At 36.5% G+C, this 22,847-nt stretch overlaps 3 protein-coding genes across 7 annotated transcripts; 1 reads left to right on the plus strand and 2 right to left on the minus strand.

Moving 5' to 3' along the window:
• The first annotated feature begins 14 nt into the window (after nt 1–14).
• On the plus strand, nt 15–13,042 carry LOC140822614 (uncharacterized). Of its 2 annotated transcripts, XM_073183407.1 has the most exons (24): nt 15–475; nt 576–685; nt 1,476–1,641; nt 2,098–2,198; nt 2,314–2,386; nt 2,516–2,651; nt 3,019–3,179; nt 3,589–3,713; nt 3,795–3,894; nt 4,440–4,536; nt 5,206–5,257; nt 5,660–5,761; nt 5,848–5,994; nt 6,085–6,247; nt 6,333–6,563; nt 6,641–6,795; nt 7,420–7,548; nt 7,668–7,785; nt 7,912–8,107; nt 8,284–8,395; nt 8,469–8,623; nt 9,324–10,737; nt 11,606–11,800; nt 12,337–13,042. In XM_073183407.1, the coding sequence occupies exons 1-24, from the start codon at nt 343–345 to the stop codon at nt 12,805–12,807; spliced, it is 4,842 nt and encodes a 1,613-aa protein (XP_073039508.1). In that variant the 5' UTR covers nt 15–342; the 3' UTR covers nt 12,808–13,042. The 2 variants fall into 2 exon arrangements, with proteins under 2 accessions (XP_073039508.1, XP_073039510.1); XM_073183409.1 differs by lacking the exons at nt 15–475; nt 576–685; nt 1,476–1,641 and having other exon boundaries at nt 2,169–2,198; nt 2,532–2,651.
• Nucleotides 13,043–13,833: 791 nt separating this feature from the next.
• Nucleotides 13,834–17,669, minus strand: LOC140822624 (uncharacterized). Of its 3 annotated transcripts, none has more exons than XM_073183429.1 (10): nt 17,447–17,669; nt 16,283–16,419; nt 16,102–16,185; nt 15,841–15,950; nt 15,661–15,711; nt 15,192–15,335; nt 15,023–15,112; nt 14,681–14,787; nt 14,522–14,606; nt 13,834–14,174 (listed from the first exon to the last, which is right to left on the minus strand). In XM_073183429.1, exons 2-10 carry the CDS (start codon nt 16,392–16,394, stop codon nt 14,076–14,078), a joined length of 882 nt encoding a protein of 293 aa, XP_073039530.1. In that variant the 5' UTR covers nt 16,395–16,419; nt 17,447–17,669; the 3' UTR covers nt 13,834–14,075. The 3 variants fall into 3 exon arrangements, with proteins under 3 accessions (XP_073039530.1, XP_073039529.1, XP_073039528.1); XM_073183428.1 differs by having other exon boundaries at nt 17,511–17,668; XM_073183427.1 differs by lacking the exon at nt 17,447–17,669 and adding an exon at nt 16,719–17,075.
• A 243-nt stretch (nt 17,670–17,912) lies between these two features.
• Nucleotides 17,913–20,192, minus strand: LOC140822629 (uncharacterized). Of its 2 annotated transcripts, none has more exons than XM_073183436.1 (5): nt 19,719–20,192; nt 19,464–19,568; nt 19,220–19,336; nt 18,587–19,042; nt 17,913–18,484 (listed from the first exon to the last, which is right to left on the minus strand). In XM_073183436.1, exons 1-5 carry the CDS (start codon nt 19,776–19,778, stop codon nt 18,446–18,448), a joined length of 777 nt encoding a protein of 258 aa, XP_073039537.1. In that variant the 5' UTR covers nt 19,779–20,192; the 3' UTR covers nt 17,913–18,445. The 2 variants fall into 2 exon arrangements, with proteins under 2 accessions (XP_073039537.1, XP_073039536.1); XM_073183435.1 differs by having other exon boundaries at nt 17,916–18,489; nt 19,719–20,189.
• Nucleotides 20,193–22,847: the final 2,655 nt, after the last annotated feature.

Here is a 22,847-nt window from a genome sequence, read left to right on the forward strand (position 1 = left end):
ATTTTACAAATATCTGGGTTCTTTCAGAAATTTCCACAACTCTGCTGCTCCGTTTCATTTCTAAAATTTTCCTTCTGATTCAACCTTGCTTTCTTATTTTTCTTTTGAATGTTCAGAGAAAATCGTGTTGCCTTAACTGAAACCTTCAAAATCCGATCAAATCATCCAAAGAACTTCAATTTTCCTCCGATTGATCCGAGATCTCGGAGTCAGTTTTTCTGAATTTGCTTTCTTCAATGATCTGATTGTGCCTGGAATGATTTCGTAGTTCGGTGTACATGTTTCATTCGAATCGATAGCTGCTGACTACGCGGAGTTAGAATCTATAATATATATCTTGATATGGAGTGGGCGACGGTTCAACATTTGGATCTCCGACATGCGGATCGGAGCTCCAAGCCTTTACAACCTCACGCCGCTGCATTTCACCCGACTCAGGCAATTGTATCCGCCGCCATAGGAACTTGTATAGTTGGTATACTCGTGATTCTCTTGTCCAAGTTTCAGTTATTTTCTTAGAAAAGAAAAGGCACGGAGTTTGTAAATAATTTTTTTTAATGTGAATGTGTGTATAGAGTTTGATGCATATACCGGAAGCAAAATTGCATCTGTGGACATTGATTCGCCTGTGGTACGCATGGAATATAATCCCATTGGTGGGCATTCTCTGATTGCTATACTTGAGGTTAGTGCTCAATCTTATACTCCACAATAAGCGTACTTGTCCACACTCCAGTAATTATGACCTTTAGTTAATATGTCGAATGAAGTGAGAAAGTACTGGTATCACTGCAAATGCCTGTGTTCGGGTGAGACATAGAAGACTGTCATTGATCACTCACAGTACATCGGATTTGTATTAAAGAGAGGGGATTAAAAGGACCAATGATTCACACTGGACCTTCATTCTTTCTTAAATTGAATACTCCGCATATGAATACGATAAACACATACCAAATTTGTTGGCCTGATTAAGCTCGGTATATGAAAAGGGATACTATTATTATAATTTAGCGACTGAAATTATTTCCTTGTTGAAATTAGCAATAGCAATTATTGTCGTTGGGGGTTCTTCTCCAAATTCATGAATATTAGACTACCACTAGTTTTGATTTTTGTGTCATTGACTCAATGGTTAAAAAAGGTTTATTCTTTTTCCAATATTTTTTTGTTGCTCAAAGTAAGTCATACCAGAGTCTTGTTTATACTGAAACTCGCCAGATGTGCTTTTTGAAGCATCCACATACATAAAGTAGATTATAGATTAACATTTTTTTCACTATATATTTATGTTTGATAAAAGAGCTTTAATTATATTCCTTTAGAATCGTCCATTTTTTTTACGTGTCCGTATCTCAATGTTCATTTTATTTTTATTCTTTATCTCTTCTTTTTGACTTACTGCTTTATATCTCAATTCATGTCATGAATTATTCCCTTTGCTCTTGGATGACACTTATTTTCTTTATATTCAGGATTGTACAATTCGATCCTGTGATTTTGACAGTGAGCAAACTTGTGTGTTGCATTCGCCTGAAAAGAGGACAGAACAGATTACCCCTGACACTGAAGTCCATCTTGCCTTGACTCCTCTTCAACCCGTAGTGTTTTTTGGATTCCATAAGAAGTTGAGTGTAACAGGTTAAGCCAATCTATTCTTTTGGCATCCATGTTTGGGGTGGGGGGGGTAAGGTTAAGCCAATCTATTTTTTATATATGAACCTGGAGTGTTTACTTCTATTAAATCATTCGGAAGGAGGAGGGTGGGATGGAGTTGGTTAGCTTTCTTTTACAAACTAAGGCTGTTTGACAGTGCTTGAAGATATAATGGCAAATATGACAGTGATAGTTTTTAGTTACTGTGGGATGCAGTTGGTGGCATGATTGATAACCTTTGTTCATATTAATAAACAAGGATCTAATAATTATTGTTGTATACATCTTTCTCTCTCTGTTACCTCTAATTTGGTCTAGCCCTAATAAAAATTCAAGTATTATGCAGCTCTGCATATCTTTTAATTACATTTACTATGTCAAGTATTTCGAAGTCTGTTAGGCCCCTTGATTGAATTTATTATTATCATTATTATTGCCTAGTTGTTGGAACTGTGGAAGGTGGGAAGGCCCCGACAAAAATAAAGACCGATTTGAAGAAGCCCATTGTTAATCTTGCTTGTCATCCTCGCCTTCCAGCTTTGGTAAGATTTTTATTTAAGATGATATTTAGACGTATAAAATTGCTTTGTTAGTTCTGGTACCTATGATATAGTTCCCAGAATTTATGGAGCTTATTCTTTTCTGCGCATGTACCAGTACGTGGCTTATCAAGACGGTTTGATTCGGGCTTACAATATCCATACATACGCTGTTCATTACACCCTACAACGTAAGAGTTGAACAATACTTCTATATTCATATTTACTTTTTTCACATTGAAGCAGATGATAATTTAACTTCTCAAAATAATTGATTTTCTTTCAGATTCGAACTTAATAATATATTGACTCCTTTGCAGTTGATAATACCATCAGGCTACAGGGTGCTGGAGCATTTGCATTTCATCCGACATTGGAATGGATTTTTGTCGGTGACAGACGAGGTACACTTTTGGCATGGGATGTATCCACCGAGAGGCCTATGATGATTGGAATGTAAGCTAACATGTGTGTTTACACTACCCTTTTCTTTACACATGATTATATCATCCGTGACTTTTTCACAAGTTGTTTAACTTAGATAAAAGCTAGTATAATTGGTTATTATTGATGAATTGAATGCCTTATAAACCCTTGCCATACATTTACTGCCTATAACTAATCCCATCAATTATGTCAAACATTGTCCTACTTGGTGGCAAATTCTGCAGTGTTTCCTTGTTCCACTTCCTTAATTAATTTTGTTTACTTATACTGTTTGTTCAAGTTTAGGAAAATTATTCAAAATTTATGTTGCAGCCTTTATTTTTTTGGTTTTTTAGTGCATCGTGTTGTCTTAAACGGCTCTTTGGTTGGAATACAGTACACAAGTCGGTTCACAACCAATCACCTCGGTTGCTTGGCTCCCAATGTTGAGGTTGCTTGTCACTTTGTCCAAAGATGGAAGTGTTCAAGTGTGGAAAACTCGTGTAGCTGTGAATCCTAATAGACCTCCAACTCAAGTAAACTTTTTCGAGCCTGCAGGTTAGTTGAGCACGTTACTTATTCGCGACGATTTTTTTCAGTCGCTCTAGTCCAGTGTTCTGTATCTGAAGTGACTTGAGGTTTGGGAGGTATTTGTCCTTTCTTTAAACTACCTTTTGACCTTGCACATGTTGTTTTAACGTAATTCTTATGTGTCCTTTCAGTTTATAATCTAAATTTGGTTTGTCTTCTAAACTATTTGCATGATTATATGTAACACGGGAGATTTTCTTGTCCATGGAAGTTTGATGGTTCTATGTGTAATCTTAGTCAACTAGTTTACTGGATTATTAAAAAATTTAATATATCCGTTTCCACCTTCTCTTAGCAAGTATTCTATCCCTTCAATTATTTGCAACCTAAGCATGCACAAATAATCTCATTTAGTCAGCTTAATCTTATCATGCAGCTATTGAATCCATGGATATTCCTCGTATTCTTTCCCAGCAAGGGGGAGAAGCCGTTTATCCTCTCCCAAGAATTAGGGCTTTGGATGTACACCCAAAATTGAATTTAGCAGCAGTTCTTTTTTCAGTAAGCATCATCGTACTATTTAGATGTGGGTCACATTCAGATTATTTAACTATCATAAATATGTTGTATGCTTCTCAATAGAGCATGGCTGGTGGAGATAATAAGAAAAACAGAGCTGCTTATACTAGAGAAGGCCGGAAACAACTCTTTGCTGTTCTGCAAAGTGCAAGGGGATCATCAGGTGATTGCTTGATAATAGATTCTTTACTTGTTTTGTGTCAGATGGGGTGCCGATAATATATTTTGGCTAGCATGACATGGTCAGATATTTCTTGTTATTTGGATACCTCTCTGAATAATGAATTTGATTTTTATTTATGAACCTATTGTTCTTGAGAGAGTCAACTACCGGGCTATTGTACCTAGCAGTTTGTTCACCAAAGAAAATAGTGAAAATATATAAGATCTTTTTGGTTTTTATCTTTAACTTTCAACTGAGCTAGATTTATTGTGTGGTAGGATTTAGCTTGGGAAATGCGTGGACACAAAAGCATTATTTTTCTTGAATTATTACCGATTTTAGTTCTAAAGGTTCTTACGGGTATTATAAAATCATCAAGTACCAAGTGAAGCCTGAAATGCTGATTTGAGGTCTAAAGGAGTGAAGCCTGAAAATTCCTATTCAGAGATTTTAAATACTATTTTATTTATTTTAATTGTGAAAGTTGTATTAAATTTTGAATGGTAAAAAGATTCCTATTTTGATGTCTTTGACATGTAAAACAGCATCCGTGTTGAAGGAAAAACTTGCTTCCCTTGGTTCATCTGGTATATTAGCTGATCATCAATTGCAAGCCCAGCTGCAAGAGCATCATATGAAAGGGTGAGTCCGGAAATTTGACGTGGCCCCTCAATACAATCTCCAGTCATTGAATCAGCGTCAATACTGAATATGTCTGTCACAAAAGATTAGCTCTAACTTGAAAAAACTTCTGTTTTACGTAGATATCCCTCCCTGTGATTTTTAAAAATTTTCTGTAATTTCTCTACCCAGCTATTGTAATTGGTTGGTTTACTTTTACATTCTTTTTCCTGTATCTATTCCCAATATTTTCCTCTGTTTTCTTCTACCCTGACTACAAGATGATTTATTGGCTTAGTTATCAACCTATTATGTCTCTTCCCCGACAGTTAGCTAATGGTTGCTTTGATTGGATGATAGGGATGACATGCAGTGCCCACACTAGCCTTATCAAGTCTGTTTACCCATTTTAATTAATTAGTATATAAAGGATTGAGTTTCTAGCTTTTGATCATTTGCACATCATATTCCTGCTATATTGTGAATATAGTTGAGGAAATTTTTAAAATATAACATTATCAATTATGTGGCTATACCATCTTGGTAGAGTATTTCAAGAAGTAAAATTAACTGAATTATAGACTGAATTTTGTCAATGTTTTGTCAAATATCATCCTGATGCATGGACTTGGATCGCAGAATATTTTATTTTGACATTCATTATTAACCCTTATTTGACATTTTCATCAGCCAAAGCCACTTAACAATCTCGGACATAGCAAGGAAGGCTTTTCTTTACAGCGTACGTAAATATGCTGTCTCATGATATACTTGTTGGCCAGTTTTGATTGATGTTTAGATGTGGGAGTATTTAATCTTCATAGATTTTAAATTTTACATTTTGGACTTTTATTCGTAATGAAATAAGTTTGTGTTTGGTGATGTTTGGTACCTCAACATACATGTGTATGAGAAATATTCATGCTTGATGTTCAGATGGTAGTTAGTTAAAGGTCCCTTGTTCGGATTATAGTTTAGTTAAAGGTCAAGGGACGATTCGTGATCCCTGACATTGGATCTCATAGTTTGAAAATTGTTGGCCTGTAATCTGTATAATAAAAACACAAGCAGTTAACAATGAGAAATTTTCTGTACTCGTAAAAGTAAATATTGTTCAACTATCAACCTTTTCTGGTTGTTGCAGCATTTCATGGAAGGCAATGCAAAAAGTTCTCCAATATCTAGATTACCTCTGATCACTGTATTGGATACTAAATATCATTTAAGAGACTTCCCTATTTTCCAGGTAATTAGCCATCCAGTATAGCAGACTAAACTTATATTAGATATTATAATGCAGACTGGGCCATCTCTGATAAGTTAATCTGGCAGCCTTTTCATCTGGAGCTGAATTTCTTCAATAAAGAGAACCGGGTTCTTCATTATCCCATCAGGGCTTTTTATATCGAAGGACCAAACCTTGTGGCTTATAATCTCACTTCTGGTGTGGAAAATATATATAAAAAGCTTTATAATTCGGTAAAATTTCATCAGTTTAGTCTTAATTTGTTCATCAAATTGTGACCAAGCCATTGAGGATATAGGCCTAAACCTTCTTGTAATTTTCAGATCCCTGGAAATGTAGAATTCCATCCAAAATATGTGGCATACAGTAAAAAGCAACACATGTTTCTTGTTGTCTATGAGTTCAGTGGTGCTGGAAACGAAGTTGTGTTGTATTGGGAAAACACTGATTCCCAGTTGGCGAATAGTAAAGCTTCCAATGTCAAAGGTATTTTCCTGGGTTTTGCTTGCCATTCTTGTGCCTTTATATTGTGCAATATATATATGCTTCACTGTTTTTGCAAATATTTCAGGTGTAGATGCAGCATTCATTGGTCGTAACGAAAATCAGTTTGCTATTCTTGATGAAGATAAAACTGGACTTTCATTGTATATGTTACCGGGAGCTGCTTCACCAGAGTCCATTGAGAAGAATGGATCAGTTGATAAAAATGATGCCATGGACAATGAAGTTGCTTCTATTAAGGGTCCTATGTCATATTTGTTCGAAAGTGATGTTGATCGTATCTTTTCTACTCCTCTAGGTGCTTAATGGGCTGTTGTTATTTATCTAAGTGCTTGAACAGATTGAATAGAATTTGATCCAGACCTGCTTTTGTAGAATCAACTTTGGTGTTTTGTTCTCAAGGGGACCAGATTGGCTTGGTTAAACTCATCCAAGGATACCGCCTTTCTGATGCTGATGGACATTACATCTCAACGAAAGCTGAAGGGAGAAAATTCATTAAATTGAAGGCAAATGAAACTGTACTTCAGGTAGTCATTCGAATAGTACTCTTAAGCTACAGAAAGCGAATCTATAATTTTGTGGCTGGTCTCATCTTCTTTAAGGTTGCATAACGTTAGCAGACCTGTTTCACATGTTCCTTGAGCTACTGCTTCAGTTCTGCGTCAGAAACATGTAGAAGCAGGATTGTTCTAATTAAACCTCCTTCTAACCGGATGACTTGCTAATGAATTTTCAGTGCGAAAATTGTAAGAACTTGCAAATGGTTGCTGTCAATTAATTGACTCTGTGTGAAGTGCAGGGGTTATCTTTTTTTCCCCCCTCCCCCTGTTGTGATTACAAATCTGAGGAGCAACTGCTGGCAGCTCTGGAGTTTAAGCTTTTTGACTTTAAAACATCCTCACTAATAGAATTTCTGTTTGGTCCTCTTTTTCTCTCCTTTCTCTAGGTATACAATTTTATAAAACTGATATTTCCATCTTAGTGATTTTCTATTAGCTCAGCATGCAATTTTGACGGTTACATGTGCTATTGTTTCTTTTCTAAACACCGTTCCAGCTTTCCAAAGTTTGAATATGTTTATTATATATTCTCTTCATTCTATTGACCACATGTAAATAGTGTTGATAAAAGATGAAAGCTTCTCATGTTAGGTACAATGGCAAGAGACACTCAGGGGCTTTGTGGCAGGTATATTGACCACAGAACGAGTGCTTATTGTTACAGCAGATTTGGACATTTTGGCTAGCAGTTCTGCAAAATTTGATAAAGGAGTTCCTTCAATATCCTTGTCTCTTTACTCTCTTTGTCTCTCACTCTCTACCTTCTCTATTTATACCCTGTAGCTTTTCTTATATTAATGATGTTTTTATACCCTTGTGGGCCCTTGACTTGTGATTACTTTAGATCCCTCCTATGGCTTGGACCCGCACTTCTATTCTCTACTTTAACTTCTATTAATGTGCTTGGTTGGGATGGAAAAGTGAGGACCATACTCTCAACCAGTATGCCTAATGCAGGTAAGATCTGATGCTTTTCCCAAACAGGTGTCCTTAGCTGCCTCTGTCTGTGTATTGTTTTGCATTTGAATGCCAGTTTGAGTCTTTCACTCTATTTCTGACTCTTTACGATGTACTTATGTACAGTTCTGGTTGGAGCTTTGAATGACCGCCTTCTGCTTGCAAGCCCTACTGATGTAAATGTTAGGCAAAAGAAGAAATATGAGATCAAAAGTTGTCTTGTTGGGCTACTTGAACCACTTCTGATTGGATTTTCTACAATGCAACAACATTTTGAGCAGAAACTTGATCTGTCAGAAGTCCTATATCAAATAACATCAAGGTTGTTTTTCTTGGCTTATAGACATTCCTTGGCACTATAAGGACTTATGGCGCTAAGATGTGAAACAATGTATTCAGCATACTTCTTATTTTTCGCATCTTTCGCTTGCAAAAGTTCAATATTCCACACTTGTGGAAATTTTATTGACTGACAGATTTTGTGATTGATTAATGAAGATTCGATAGCTTGCGCATTACACCCCGATCACTTGATGTTCTTGCCAGAGGCTCTCCAGTATGTGGTGATCTTGCAGTATCGCTGTCACAATCAGGCCCACAATTCACTCAGGTATTTTTTAAACTTCTTTTGCATCGGAGAACTTAAATTGTATGCTTAACTAACTTTCTGCTTCTACACTAAGGTGTTGAGAGGAGAATATGCAATCAAAGCACTTCGCTTTTCTACTGCTTTGTCTGCATTGAAAGACGAGTTCTTGCGGTCAAGAGATTATCCTAGATGTCCCCCTACCTCACATTTGTTCCATCGGTTCCGCCAGTTGGGATATGCATGCATAAGGTGTGTTGCTATGTGCTTTAGCAGCCTTTGAAAACCATACGGCTATCAATTTGAGAACACTGAATTGAAGCTTATCTTTTTAGTCCTCTCTTACCTAACTGCATGCATATACTTTGCGTAAATAATTTTCTTTATATCTTTGATACCGACAAGCGCTTGAAAAGTGTTTTTGTCGAGTTAGCTATATGAAAAAAAATCATATGATTTTGTAGTTTTTGTCTATTGTTCTGAATTTTCTAGACCTTCATTTTTATTACAACATTTTCTGCTCTTTATTTTGAACTGTTATTGATAATTACATTTCAATGTTTGCATTTTTTCAAGTACTAATGTTTTCTGGTGGGTGGTGACATATAGTCATTCTTGTTGACTGATTTATCTGGTTAAACTTGCAAGATTTGTGTCACAAGTCATATTCTTCAGATTTTTTGTAATATATTTTATGATATTTCCGGGATCAAGTGTTTTAAAACAACAAAAACCAGAAAATCCTGTATTTGTAAAAGTCGTATTCCAGAAACTATTATTATGCATCATATTTATTTTGACCCAGGCATCATATTCTTTTAATATGATAGTTTTAATCTTGCTATTATTTGGATGCCGCACAAGCTTAGCTGTCTGGCTTTTATTCATCTTCATTTTTATGTTTCAACCTCTTCTCGCTCTATGATGTTGTCAATGGCTTGTTTGATTACAGATATGGCCAGTATGACAGTGCAAAAGAAACTTTTGAAGTTATAGCAGACTTTGAAAGTATGCTTGACATATTTATATGCCACCTTAACCCTAGTGCAATGCGGCGTCTAGCCCAAAAGTTGGAAGAAGAGGGCACTAATTCAGAGTTGAGGAGATACTGTGAGAGGATTTTGAGAGTTCGCTCGACTGGGTGGACCCAAGGCATCTTTGCAAACTTTGCTGCTGAAAGTATGGTTCCTAAAGGATCCGAATGGGGTGGGGGAAACTGGGAAATTAAAACAGCCACGAACTTGAAGGACATACCTCAGTGGGAACTGGCTGCTGAGGTCATGCCTTACATGAAAACTGACGATGGTACCATCCCATCCATTGTTACAGACCATATTGGTGTTTATCTAGGTTTGATCAAAGGAAGAGGGAATGTTGTGGAAGTGAGAGAAGATAGCTTGGTGAAAGCTTTCAAAACCGGAGGAATCAAGACAAATGGGCATCAGCAATCGCTTGCTTCCCCCACATCTAACAAATCCAAGGGGGCGCCTGAAGGTGCTTCCTTGATGGGACTAGAAACTCTCTCTCAGAAGCCTGCAGGTTCCGGTGCTTTAGATGCACAGGCAAAAGCTGAAGAAGAATTCAAAAAGTCGCTATATGGTTCTGCTGCTGATGGTAGCAGCAGTGATGAGGATGGAACTTCAAAAACCAAAAGGCTACATATTAGAATCCGAGACAAACCAGTTGAGTCTACTAAAGTAGATGTTAGCAAAATTAAAGAAGCCACGAAGCAGTTGGGTATCCCAGTTAGTAGGACCAAATCATTAACTAGTTCATCACCAGATCTTGGGCTTGTTGTACCTCAACCAGCTCCTACAGCCAGTGGAACTGCTGCAGCTCGTACTTCTTTTCCAGCTGATATGTTTGGCACCGATGCATTCGTCCAACCAACACCTGCGTTACAGCCTACTTCCGTGGGTCCTGGTGTTGGACTTACAGCTGGGCCAATACCAGAGGACTTTTTCCAGAACACAATATCATCCCTTCAGGTTGCAGCATCACTGCCTCCTGCCGGGAGATTCCTTTCAAGATTTGATCAAAATCCTCAAGGTAATGAAAGCAACAAGGTCCCTGCTACCCAGGGTAGTGCAGTTGCCATGGATATTGGTCTACCTGGTGGTGGACTACCCCCTCAAGTCACTCAACAACCAGTTTCACGTGAGTCTATTGGGCTTCCAGATGGAGGTATTCCTACACATTCTGTGCCTCAACCTGCTGCACCATCACAGCCACCAACTCTGATGTCACAAGCTCCAGTCTCTACGCAGCCCCTTGATCTCAGTTCGCTTGAAGCTCCTGGGTCCAAAACATCTGCAAAACCTGCTGAAAGATCAGCTTCTCCTCCGAAGGCTGTGCGACCTGGACAAGTAAGTATTTGTTTTATTTTAAAGTTAATTCTCTAGAACCATAAGCATCATTCCTATAAATAAATAAATAAATCTCTAGAACCATAAGCTATTGTCATGCCGTCCTATCTTTTTTAAAATGGGTGCAACTCTTTCTTTCTTTATTTTTCCTAAGTTTTGCCAAAAAAAAGTTATTTATTATCTTGAACATAAAGATTGTAGCTGGAGTGCATGAATAAGCCCTTAATTGTGCATGTACAAGTTGTTTTAGGAGGTTTGCACGTGGTTTATGCATGTAAATATCTCTTTTCCGTTAATTTAAAAACTTGGCCATCTGTGATTTATCTCGCAATTGAGTATCATCAATATTGTTGTATTATATTTATGTGCAAGGGTGGTGTTGATACCTGCTCTTCTTCTTCTCTTCTCTTCGCCCCCCATCACCGTGTTTCATGAATTTCGGTTGGTTGAATGTCCTTGAGGAGGTGTTGTTTAAAATGAGACTGGTCTCTGCAACATCTTATGTTTGTGGAGAGTATCTTAACTACAGGAAAGACCTCCAGTCACCCTTTCATAAAGACTTGACTCCTTAAGACAAATGGTTTATTGAATGGACACAGTTCAACAAATGAAAATAAAAAATGTTTTAACTTATTGTCCTTGTGGCCTGTTTACCATGTGGCATCCTCACTCCACCCTCAGCTTAATAATATTCCAGTGAATGGATACCATAAAATCTGTAGTTAAAGTATGTGGAAGCTCCGATATATTGTTGAACTGGGAAATTCATTTATTTATATGTTTTGGGTTTCTAATATTTTAGATGCCAGAACTTTGTTTTGGGCACATCAAAACTCCTTAGTTATGTTCTGGTTTCTTTTTCATCTAGGTCCCCCGTGGTGCTGCTGCTGCAGTCTGTTTCAAGATTGGACTTGTGCATCTGGAGCAGAATCAACTTTCAGATGCGTTATCCTGCTTTGATGAGGCTTTCCTTGCTCTGGCCAAAGATCAATCTCGTGGAGATGACATTAAGGCACAAGCTACTATTTGTGCCCAATACAAGATTGCTGTCACCCTTCTTCAGGTATTATGGTTCTATTTACCTTGAGAGAGATTGAGATGAGAGATTGAGATTCACTCGTTTTATATCAATTTTTTTCTTCATTTTAATTCCATCGTGCAAAGAGCAATTATGTTGAATACTTTAAACGAAGTATAATGAATGAAGCTTTGTTCCTTTATCATGTCTCCCTCGGAAGTTTCACTAAACCTTTTCTCCTCTCACACATAGACATGACTTATGTATGACATGACCGATTGACTCATTAAAGTAATGTCAAAGCAAAATTTTGTGCGAAATAATTGTTGCAAGTTAACACTTCATGGGTTTGTCCTGTCATTTGGTACTACAAACAAAGCTGTAGCTTTCCTTTTGGGTTCAACAGAGTCACAGAGTAGAATGATTGTCATTTTGTTTCCTGAGGTTTTGCATTAAATCCAAGTGATCCGTCTACTTCAAAAACCATGCGAATTATTCTCATCTACTTGTATTAAGAACCTGCTCATCCGTTCGTGTGTTTTCATGTGAACGACAATTTTAACTATTCTATGATACTTCAGGAGATCAACCGACTGCAGAAAGTTCAAGGTCCCAGTGCAATCAGTGCAAAAGATGAGATGGCAAGATTGTCGCGTCATCTGGGCTCATTACCTCTTCTTGCAAAGCACAGAATAAATTGCATTCGAACTGCCATAAAAAGGAACATGGATGTGCAGAACTATGCCTATTCTAAGCAAATGCTCGAATTACTCTTATCAAAAGCACCTCCAGGAAAGCAAGATGAGTTGAGAAGCCTAATCGACATATGTATTCAGAGAGGCTTGTCCAATAAGTCCATAGATCCATTGGAAGATCCATCTCAATTCTGTGCTGCCACACTGAGCCGTCTATCTACTATTGGATATGATGTTTGTGATCTCTGTGGTGCCAAATTCTCAGCTCTGTCGAGTCCCGGCTGCATTATCTGTGGAATGGGAAGCATAAAAAGATCAGATGCAATTTCCGGACCTGTTCCTTCACCATTTGGCTGAGGTTAACTAGCAATACACTTATTATCCTTACCAACACCTGGTACAAGATCGAAATATTCATTTCGTGGCATCTCTTGTATTTTATGATTTTTATCTTTTTGTGTGTATATGGTCCATTGATCTCATTCACTGAACAGAAGGTTTTGTTTCTATGTAACTGTGCTGTACTTATTTTCGGGATGATATTGTTAGAACAGTTTACAGTTACTGCCTTTGGTGAGTTCGATACAATTAATGGACCCCTTGTAAAGGTTATAGACTTGCATATCCACATATTGAGTCCATTCTCCAGTTCCCCAGTTCTAACATTGCGAGAAAAAAAAAGGTGTTATTTTGATATAGTTCCATTCTTCTTTTTCCATTTTATTTGTTGACTTTTGTAATAAAAAGTTCTTTTGATATGGTCAATGTTATTTATGAAAAGGGTTTTTCGTGCAAGATTAAATTATTTTTTCCCGGCGAAAATGGTATGGAATTTAGTGCGTGTATATGCTAGTTTGCTTCAAAGAATGAAAAAATGGTAATCGTAACACTAACAAAATTCTCCCGTTCATTTGTCTTAATTATTAGTGATGAGAATAAAACAATTAAGAAGATTATATCTTTAAGATAATAGTCAAATTATGTATCCGATAGTCTATGTTTCAACACGACTGTGATTAATGAAATAGTGTTGATCTTTAGAGTAATATCTTTAAAGTAGATTGAATTATATCCTTGAAGCCTTTAACTATACAGTAGAAAAAGATATTTTTAACATCATTTTCAAACAAAATCTACGTAGGGCCCTTAACAATTTCAATGTCAAAAGGCATCGTTTTTATCAAATGATCAATTTCAATGCTAAAACTTGAATCTTATTTTACGACTCAAATATTGCGTAATTTTACCTCATCCTCTGGGTGGTACAGACTTTGATGGTATGAGTTATCGAGTAACGAGGATGAATATAACAATTCTAGTATTGGACTGAATCCTTTCCAAATAACCACCAAGGGGAAAAGGTTACGATAACATGATCAGATATAATGAAGATGAAAATGTCAATCAGGACGACGAGATACTAATCACGCCATAATAATACCCAGTGAAAGTATTTCTTCCTTTACATGCGAGTACCGCTACATGACCTTTCAAGGTGGAAGTAACCAAGCTCTTACCCAATTTAAATATTTGTTGAACATACTATTATTACCCTTGCATTTCTTTGGTGCAAGAAAAAAGGTTGGCAATTGACATACAACAAATAAGCACACACATCGGAACTATCAATCCCCAAGAAATTTGCGCTTCTTTGTTGTGTTCATAAAGGGCCGGATGACCCATTCGATCTGAGCTTCATCCTGTTCCATCGTTCCTAATTTAACCTGCAACATGAAAAGTACCGGCAAAATGTGAAGGATACCACGGTTGAATGACAACACCCGAATTAAGTCTGTATCACAAAGGGTTCAAGTTGGAGATAAATAAAAAATTTACCAAGCTAAGACAGACTCCAGAGTTTAGATGAGTCGGGCAATAGTCAAAGAGAGAAGTGACATTTTAAATTTTAAAAATCACATGAAATTTTTATAAAAATCTCGGCAGAGACGATGGCAAGGGTTCTGATTGTGCGGTTTGGGAACACCATATAATTATAGGTTGAACAAAACAAAACGTAATATTCATGCGAATTGACCTTTCGTATCTCGAATGAAGCACTGAACCTACTTACCTGATACAGCCGCATTTCGAACCGGGGGCCTATCTCTTTCAGTTCAATCGATTTGGGACCTCCACGTTTCTCATAAACATGATGCCTGCATGATTTCACCAGACTTACAGCCACCATGAAAATATTAGTTGGTGTAACATTGTTTCACAACGTAACTACCTGAACGAAATATAATCTGATTGATTAGCAAAAGTGACAATTCGCTTTGTATCCGGCTTGGGCACAGGAAATAGATACTTTAAAATGTTTGCAGTCCTTTGACCGAGCTGCCAACAATTGAAAATTCCACAAATATTATAAAAAGTTCATAATAGATTGAAGGAAACAGAAATTGGACACAGTAAATAGATACTTTCAAATGTTTGCTGTCCTTTGACCGAGCTGCCAACAATTGAAAATTCCACAAATATTATAAAAAGTTCATATTAGATTAAAGGAAAAAGAAAGTTCCGGCACAATCAACATGATTTTTGGTTTTATAATCAGACAAAGAAATATAACCTTAGTAGAGAAGTTGTCAAGTATCAGATGTGGGTAAACCTCAGGCATTGTTCCAATAGCTTTCCTATCCTTAATGTCGTGTCTTGTAACCTACAAGAGATTGCTAGATTACAATATCACATGGAAAACAGGATCAAAAGTTGTATGTCGAACGAAGTATAATACTAACCACGTTGAGTAATCCAAAGCTAGCAGTAGGACCAAAAGGTAGATGGCTTATGATCATACCATCTGGTACACCACGATGTTCATGGACTAAGATAACATCTGTGAAATCATGAGCTCTGCAAGTTTCAATAATCTCTGATAAAACCTGAAACCAAAGAAACTGATTTAACTTGTGCACTTTTAGCGCTCAATTTCTCCGCATGCAAGTTAAAACGAAAAGCTTTACATAAAAAGAATTTGGAGTTTCAGAATTTTTTGAGCATTGCAGCAATAATGCTAAAAGAATGATCAAAGATAATTTCATTTTGAAAAGTCAATAGCAATTATGCTTGACAGCCTTCTTAGACCATCTATCAGAAGGATGGAAATTTATCATTTCTATGCTCTAATGGGTTTCATTAAAGATAGAACAATGCACCCAAAGACAAGGGAAAATAGCAAAAGTACGACAAACTTAACAATACACCAACCTGACCACCTCGATTCATTCGTTGTGCATTTGGAAAAACAAACTTCAATTCCTGAAATAACAGACATAACATCTATGAACACTGGCACAAGCAAGGAAACTAAAACCACAGGCGATAAGAAGGTAACATTTCTTGGTGCAAAGTGACAGCTAAAACTTAGGAAAAATAAGACTTGACCACCTTCACAAACTGTGTAAGTGGAGCACTAGGATCCCGTGATGTTGTGAGCAAAATTTTGGGATCTCTGTTGGTTGCGTTGACATATTCGTCATCAATGGTTGAACGGGGAACTGCATTTAAGTAAGGACAATGCATCAGTTTAGAACGTAGGCAATTGTCCCCTAGAAGTAACATCAAGAACATAGCATTCTGTGATAGGCTCATAATTAATCAAATAATGAGCAAATTTACCAATGCAGATTGTAGAGAAGGAATAAATACCAGCAGTATGCTCATCTTCAAGATCAATTTCTTGGCGAAGGGCCGCCTCTTCATTTCTGAGCTCAGTGGGAATTGGCTTTCCCTCTGTTCACAAGGGAAAAAGGTTGAATGGACAAAATTAATTTGATAAAGAAAATCCTTAATTATGTTTGTTGCTCATCAACAAAGAAATATCAATAACCTGCTAAGGCTTCCCGGATTTTTCTCTTTTTCTCGTAGAGCAACCGCTCTTTGACCTCCAAATTTTTCCTATAAAGATACTCTTTCTTCAGCCTCGTGTTCCTTTTCAACATTGTCCTTATTAAAACCCCAAGATGCCTTCACAAAATCACAAGTGGATGAAAAACAATTTTTTAACTATATTTACACAATACTATTAATATTCCATTTGAAAGCATTACATGAGATCTCTCACTAAAGTCTATGTAGAAATAGACAAATATCGTGTAGATATTTGATTTAGTCTTTGACAATATAATTTATTTGATTTGTTTTGATAACATAAAATTAATACGGTAACTTAGGTAGGATAATATTTTGTATCTCTAATTTTTTGGAATTTGATTTAACCATTGTATATTATTTAAAGGTGTGCATTTCTTGTGAAATAAACATACGAGGATTTTCCATTCTTTCTTTTTTTCATGGTACCAGAGCCGTAAGGTTTTCTTGTAGGACTATCTTTTTTTTCATCTTTCTTCTTCCTAACCTTCTGGTCGTTCCACTATGTCTACTGAATCACAGAAGTCGTCCGAAATTGTCCGGTAAAACTTCTGGGTCTCTCACTTCTCTTTCCGGGAGTGACGTATCCTCTCTCCAAAATGAAAATAAGTAATCACACATCACACATTCTTCTCTTTTGTAAAAACGCAGAAAAAATATTCGCAATAAATAGAACAAATTTTGGAGTATTACTTCAAAGAATTCGTTTTTCAATCAGAAAGAAATACACTTATATTCGTAAATCTACACTAATTTCACTCCCCTTATATTTCAAAATCTATATTTTCTAAAGTAGTTTATAAACCCCAAATCCTCAAGCACTGAAACTTAAAAAATCGATTAGAATTTTCAATCAGAAAGAATCCGTTTTTCAATCAGAAAGAAAGACAATTATATTCGTAAATCTATACTAATTTCACTCCCTTATATTTCAAAATATATTTTATCTATATTTTAAAATATAGATTCTAAAGTAGTTTATCAACCCTAAATCGCCAAGCATTGAAACTTTAAAACAATATATATTAAAATTTTCAAAGCCCAAATTAATCGTAGGCAGTATTGCAAACGGTAATTCCTCAATATAATATTAAAATATCAAATCGCAAAAAATAACTAATACCTGAACAGGAGACAAAAACAGATGCACACAAAGAAGACGATAAATTGAGGAAACTTATTGAAACATGAGAGGGAGGCTCGCGACGGAGAGGAAGATTATCAATTTAAATGGAAGTGAATTGGGGTAAAATCATAAGAAACAAAAACAGGCGTGCGCCGCTGGCAAAATGAATAGCGCGATTACAGTATATGATGGTTCAGTTCGGGTTTTTCGTAATAGGGTTCGGTACTTTCCTTTTAAGGTCCAATGCTTTGATTTTAGAAGAATAAAATTTTATATATTTCGAAGAAACGGGGAAACAAAATAAAATACTCATAACTTAATTATTTGGCCATATTTTATTATTATATATCTAATTAATATGTCTCAAATTAAAGAAAAAGCTTGCCTTTTGTGCCAGTGCTACAATCATGTATGGACTCTCGGGTATTCCGTGCTCTAAAAATGGTTGAAAATTTGATGTATTGATATTAAAAAGGACTAGAATTGCAGCATGCCATCCTATTATCTATCAAAGTTCCTTTTTGAGTAGACGCAGCTTATATTCATGATGCACGAATTGTACACATTTATTCAGAAAGCAAGCTTCGGCTGATGGTTTTACTCTCCAGCTTCAAATAGGCTAGCTTGTCAAGAAGAATCCTTAATTTTATGCAAACAGAAAAATTTATTATCACTGTTTTCTACGCTACCGGCAAGAAACATTAAGTTAAGTGCATACTCAAGTCTACAATTCGATGCATTTGTTTTCCCATTGGGATCAAATGAACCAGCTTCCACTGCATAAAAATGCTTGTAGGCACCCACGTCTCATTTCTTGAATTCAGAAGAATTGAAGTAAGGATCCCGGAGGTCTGATTCAAGGGCAGTTTCACCAAATTCACTTGTTTCTAGAAAAGAAAAGGACTCCAAATACATAGTTTTTCCTTTTGATGAACTTAATCTGACAAAGATACTGATCAAGCACTTCTGCTATTCGCCTCACTCTCCATATGATCATCATAACTTGTGGAGCTCTCCTGTGCATGCTCTACAACTCTATTCTGCAGCAAAGTATCATATCGTTTAGCACTCAGTCTTCGATTATTATTACCTTTTGCAATATTTTCTCCTACCTGTCTGAACAAAATAATAAAATACCTGCATTTTAAGGGAATTATCATTATTTATTGAGTCGGTATTTTGTTGCCTTTTCACAGGAGAACCTATAACCATAGACTTCTTATCTGGCGCCGATCCATTCTCTTTTAAGAACCCATTTTCTAAATTCAAAGCCGAAATGTTCCGAAGTTGTTTCCCATTCGTTGTCTCAGAGCAAGAACTTGCAGTATCAATGAGACAGTCCGATTTTCTAGTCGTAGAACTCCTTGAAAGACGAGAAACAGGCCGCGCGATGATTGATCCTGAATTAGTTTCACTTTGTGACAAGGATCTTGAGTGCCTTTTACCCGAGGATGATCTCAGATCATCTGCACTCTTTTTGGAGGACAAGCAGACGGCTTCCTGATAAAGGCCTTGTCTAAAATTCAACACTTGTTCTTCCAGCCGAACCACCTCCTCTTCTAACACAGCCACCTCGGCTAGAAGCTCGAGTGTCTGCAATATAATGCACCAAACAGCAAATCAATTAACCAATTCATCTAGGACTTACCAAGAAAATATAACCAGACTCAGAACATATTTCGTATTCTGCATTCTACACTGTGTTAACCAGATCAAATGAGGATTGCCTGCACCCTTAATCAGAATTTCGAATTATAAAAATGAGATTACATATTGAGGGAGATATGGAGGAAGACGAGGCAGAGCTCCTAAAGGTCTATTAAAAGCTCTCTCTAAAGCTCTGTGGACATTCTCTTCTTGTCTCAGCTTCTTCTTCAGATTATCAACCTGTCATGTTGAGCTAAAATTAGAACAAAAACAGAAACAAAACACAAACACGATCAAAACAGATAAAAAAAAATGGCTGAATCTTATCCAAGTTTCAGCTTTCATTGCGAGAATGGAGTAAGTTTACATCTTCTGATAAGGTCAGTTTTCTTTCTGTTGCTGACCGGCGCCGATTCGCCCTGGTTTTGTCCGCTTTTCGCAGTTTCCCTCCCTCCATTTCCCTTTTCTTCCCCTGCCAAGGTTCGGATTTATCATTTACTGAGCAACAAAATGGCTTCTTGGAGAGAAAAAAGTCACCAAGATTAGTGACAAATTCACAGTTCCCATTAATATGAGAGAGGAGATAAACTTCAAGACTGTAAAATACAAACACAAAACTCACATTTTGAGGAAACAAAGGTGGTTTCTTGGAATTAATAATGGTGCCAAATCTACCGTTCATTTGCTCCTACTTTTCTGCAACAAATGCTTGTACAAAACCAACTTCTCCTCAAGAAACAGAACAGCAGACTCCTATTTATCCCCAAAAAAGAAATGAATAAAATAAAAGCACAAGTGATCCTTGAACAAGAAAGAACTTTGCACTTCGACTGAGAGAGAAAAATTGTGGCAGAAAGCGTGAAAGTTCAAAAAGAGGAAACGTGAAAATGAAATCACTGAAATGGGAGCAAATCAATTATTATTCAGTGAGCGAAGAGCAAGCTAAGGCATATTCATTTTTTGTGGATAAATAAATAAATCTTGGAGGGAGTGAAAAATCTTGGTGTTGGCAATGGTAATAAACAAGAAAGACCATCTCTGGCGACTGATTGACCGAACGCGCAGTGGTAGAAAAGGCAAGGTTTCAGAGCTTCGATGCATATATATAAAACACACCAAATTAAATAACAAAGTTTGATGGCTTAAAATTTTCGGGCCATCCAATTAATCAACAAGAAATGGCGTATGATGTAAAATTAATTTACTTTATCCATCGTCTAATTCACTTAAACTTAATTAACAAAAAATTTCTTTAACACAAACTCTGCATGCATATTATATTGTCAAGCACGTGAGATATGGGCATGCACGCACGAAACTTTCTGGATTTAGAATATTTAACTTTTCACTTTAATCATATCCCCAAATTATGAACAATATATTGTTTATTTTATTTTTGAACTCTTTATTAGTCACCAATTAATGCACACGCACACTTAACTAATCTTGAGGTATTATTGATATTTGATTAGTGTTTTTCGAATTTGAACTCAAAGTGATCTTTATGATTAATCATTATATAGATAAAGTCCTACAATATTTGATTATAATAAAATGACAAAATGCGCCTGAAATTATGTGCATTTTTTTGTTTTTTATTTATTATTTTCGAAAGGAGTTATTTTTACGAGGAAATTATTACAATTAAATCTCGAAATTAAAAATTCGTTCTAAATTGGAGAATTTGACAGATGAGTTATAAACCAGTTTTTATTTATATTTGAAAGGAATTTTATTCCTTGATTTTTTCCTTGATATATTTTCCTTATCAATTACTTTCCTTTTGATAATATCCTTAGTATTTTTGTCTTTCTGGAGTATGATTTCGTGTGGACTCAAAAGACTCAAGATATTATCTATAAGATATAGTATCCTTATTTTCAATAGAGTTTTTTTCCTAATGAAATTGGTTTCCATGTTTAATAGGAAAAAGGATGAAGTGGGTATAAATAAGAGGAGAAGATATTGAACTCGGCGCTGGTGCTTTTGGAGTGAGAGACGAATTGATACGCAGAGACGTTTTCCGAGAATAGCAAATCTCGTGTCGTTGAAAGCTTGTTGCTGTGAAGTGCTGACAACATCTGAAGACAACACCTAATCACTGTTTTGATTAGAGTGTTGAGTTTTGAAGATTTTTCACTTCTCAGTTGATGCATCCCATATTGTTTTGATTATACGGTTTGTTAGAGGTTTAGGATGCAATTTGTTACTCACCTTCTTGAGGGAGTTGTTTTATTCTTTCACTAGTATTGGTTTTTGTAAACTTACAAGTTTTTCTAGTGAATTATTTTGCCCTAAGGCACCGCACAAGTATTTTATACTTGTGCATAATTATCTGACTCGTCTCTCGTATTACTATTGTTCCAGTTACATGTTAGTGTGTTAAAAGTATAATTTTCGCTGCATGTTGTCGTGGGTGTTACAACACCTACGAACAACACCTACATTCTGATACACACAACATTCACCCTCGTCACGTTCACACTGTGGAAACTCAACTTTCAATTAGTATCAGAGCCTCCACTTGACGTTACTAAGTGAGATTCTGTTTTGTTTTGTTTTCAGAGTGAAAAGGAATTATGGAAGGATCAACAAATACTGTTTTTAGGCCTCCCGTGTTGGATGGATCAAACTATGCACTGTGGAAAGTTAAGATGAGGGTTTTTATTAAATCCATTGATGAATGAGCTTGGCAACGTGTACTTGATGGTTGGAGTCCACCGAAACTCGAGGATGCTGATGGAGACACACGGCTCAAACCTGAAAGTGCATGGACTGTCGATGAAGTGCAATCTTCAAACTACAATTCCAAGGCTCTCAATGCGATATTTTCATCTATTGACACAAGGATGTTTAATTTAATCACCACCAGTGTATGCGCCAAAGATGCTTGGGAGATACTCCAGAAACACTGTGAAGGATCTGCAAGTGTGCGAAAAACTAGGCTAAGAATGGTGACATCAAAGTTCGAAAGTTTGAGAATGGAGGACAAGGAGTCCATCCTTGAGTATGACTGCCGGTTGAGACAACTCTCAAATGAATCACATGGCCTAGGAGATCCCATACCAAACGAAAGATTGGTAAACAAGGTTCTGAGATCTCTTCCTGAGAGATTCAATGTCAAAGTTTGCGCCATTGAGGAATCTAAAGACACTTCAAACATCAACCTGGATGAACTCATGAGTTCCCTAAGAACTTTTGAAATGAATCTTGATCTGCAGAAAAAGGATAAAGGGAAGACAATAGCCCTTGAAGCCTCAACCGAATCATATGATGAAATTCTTCAACTATCTAAAGAAGTGGATAAGTCTGATTTAGGTGAAGAATCGATCTCTCTGTTTACTAAAAAATTTGGTGATTACTTGAAAACTATGAGAGAAAAGAAGAGAATTGGGCAAAAATCTGAGCTGCCCAATAACACCACTTTTACAAAAGCTCAAAAATTTACTCCTATGAAAGGACAGGTTCGACCAAAAACCGAAGTGCAAAGTCAATCTAATGTCAGGAACCTGGACTCAGTGCAATGTAGAGAGTGTTCGGGATATGGACACTATGCCAATGAGTGTGCCAATCGTCTTAAGAAAAATAAAGGCATGACTATCACCCTGAGTGATGAAGAATCTGAAGATGATCAAGGATCAAATGAATCTGAAAATCACACATCATTATCTACTGTGATCAAGGAGAAACGCTCAATGCAAATCAATCCTTTGGGTGTTGCCACAGGTGTTGCAATACCTGGTCGCAACAC

Source organism: Primulina eburnea, unplaced genomic scaffold, assembly GCF_022965805.1.
Source record: "Primulina eburnea isolate SZY01 unplaced genomic scaffold, ASM2296580v1 ctg973_ERROPOS1174311, whole genome shotgun sequence".
In the NCBI taxonomy this organism is placed as follows: Eukaryota; Viridiplantae; Streptophyta; class Magnoliopsida; order Lamiales; family Gesneriaceae; genus Primulina; species Primulina eburnea.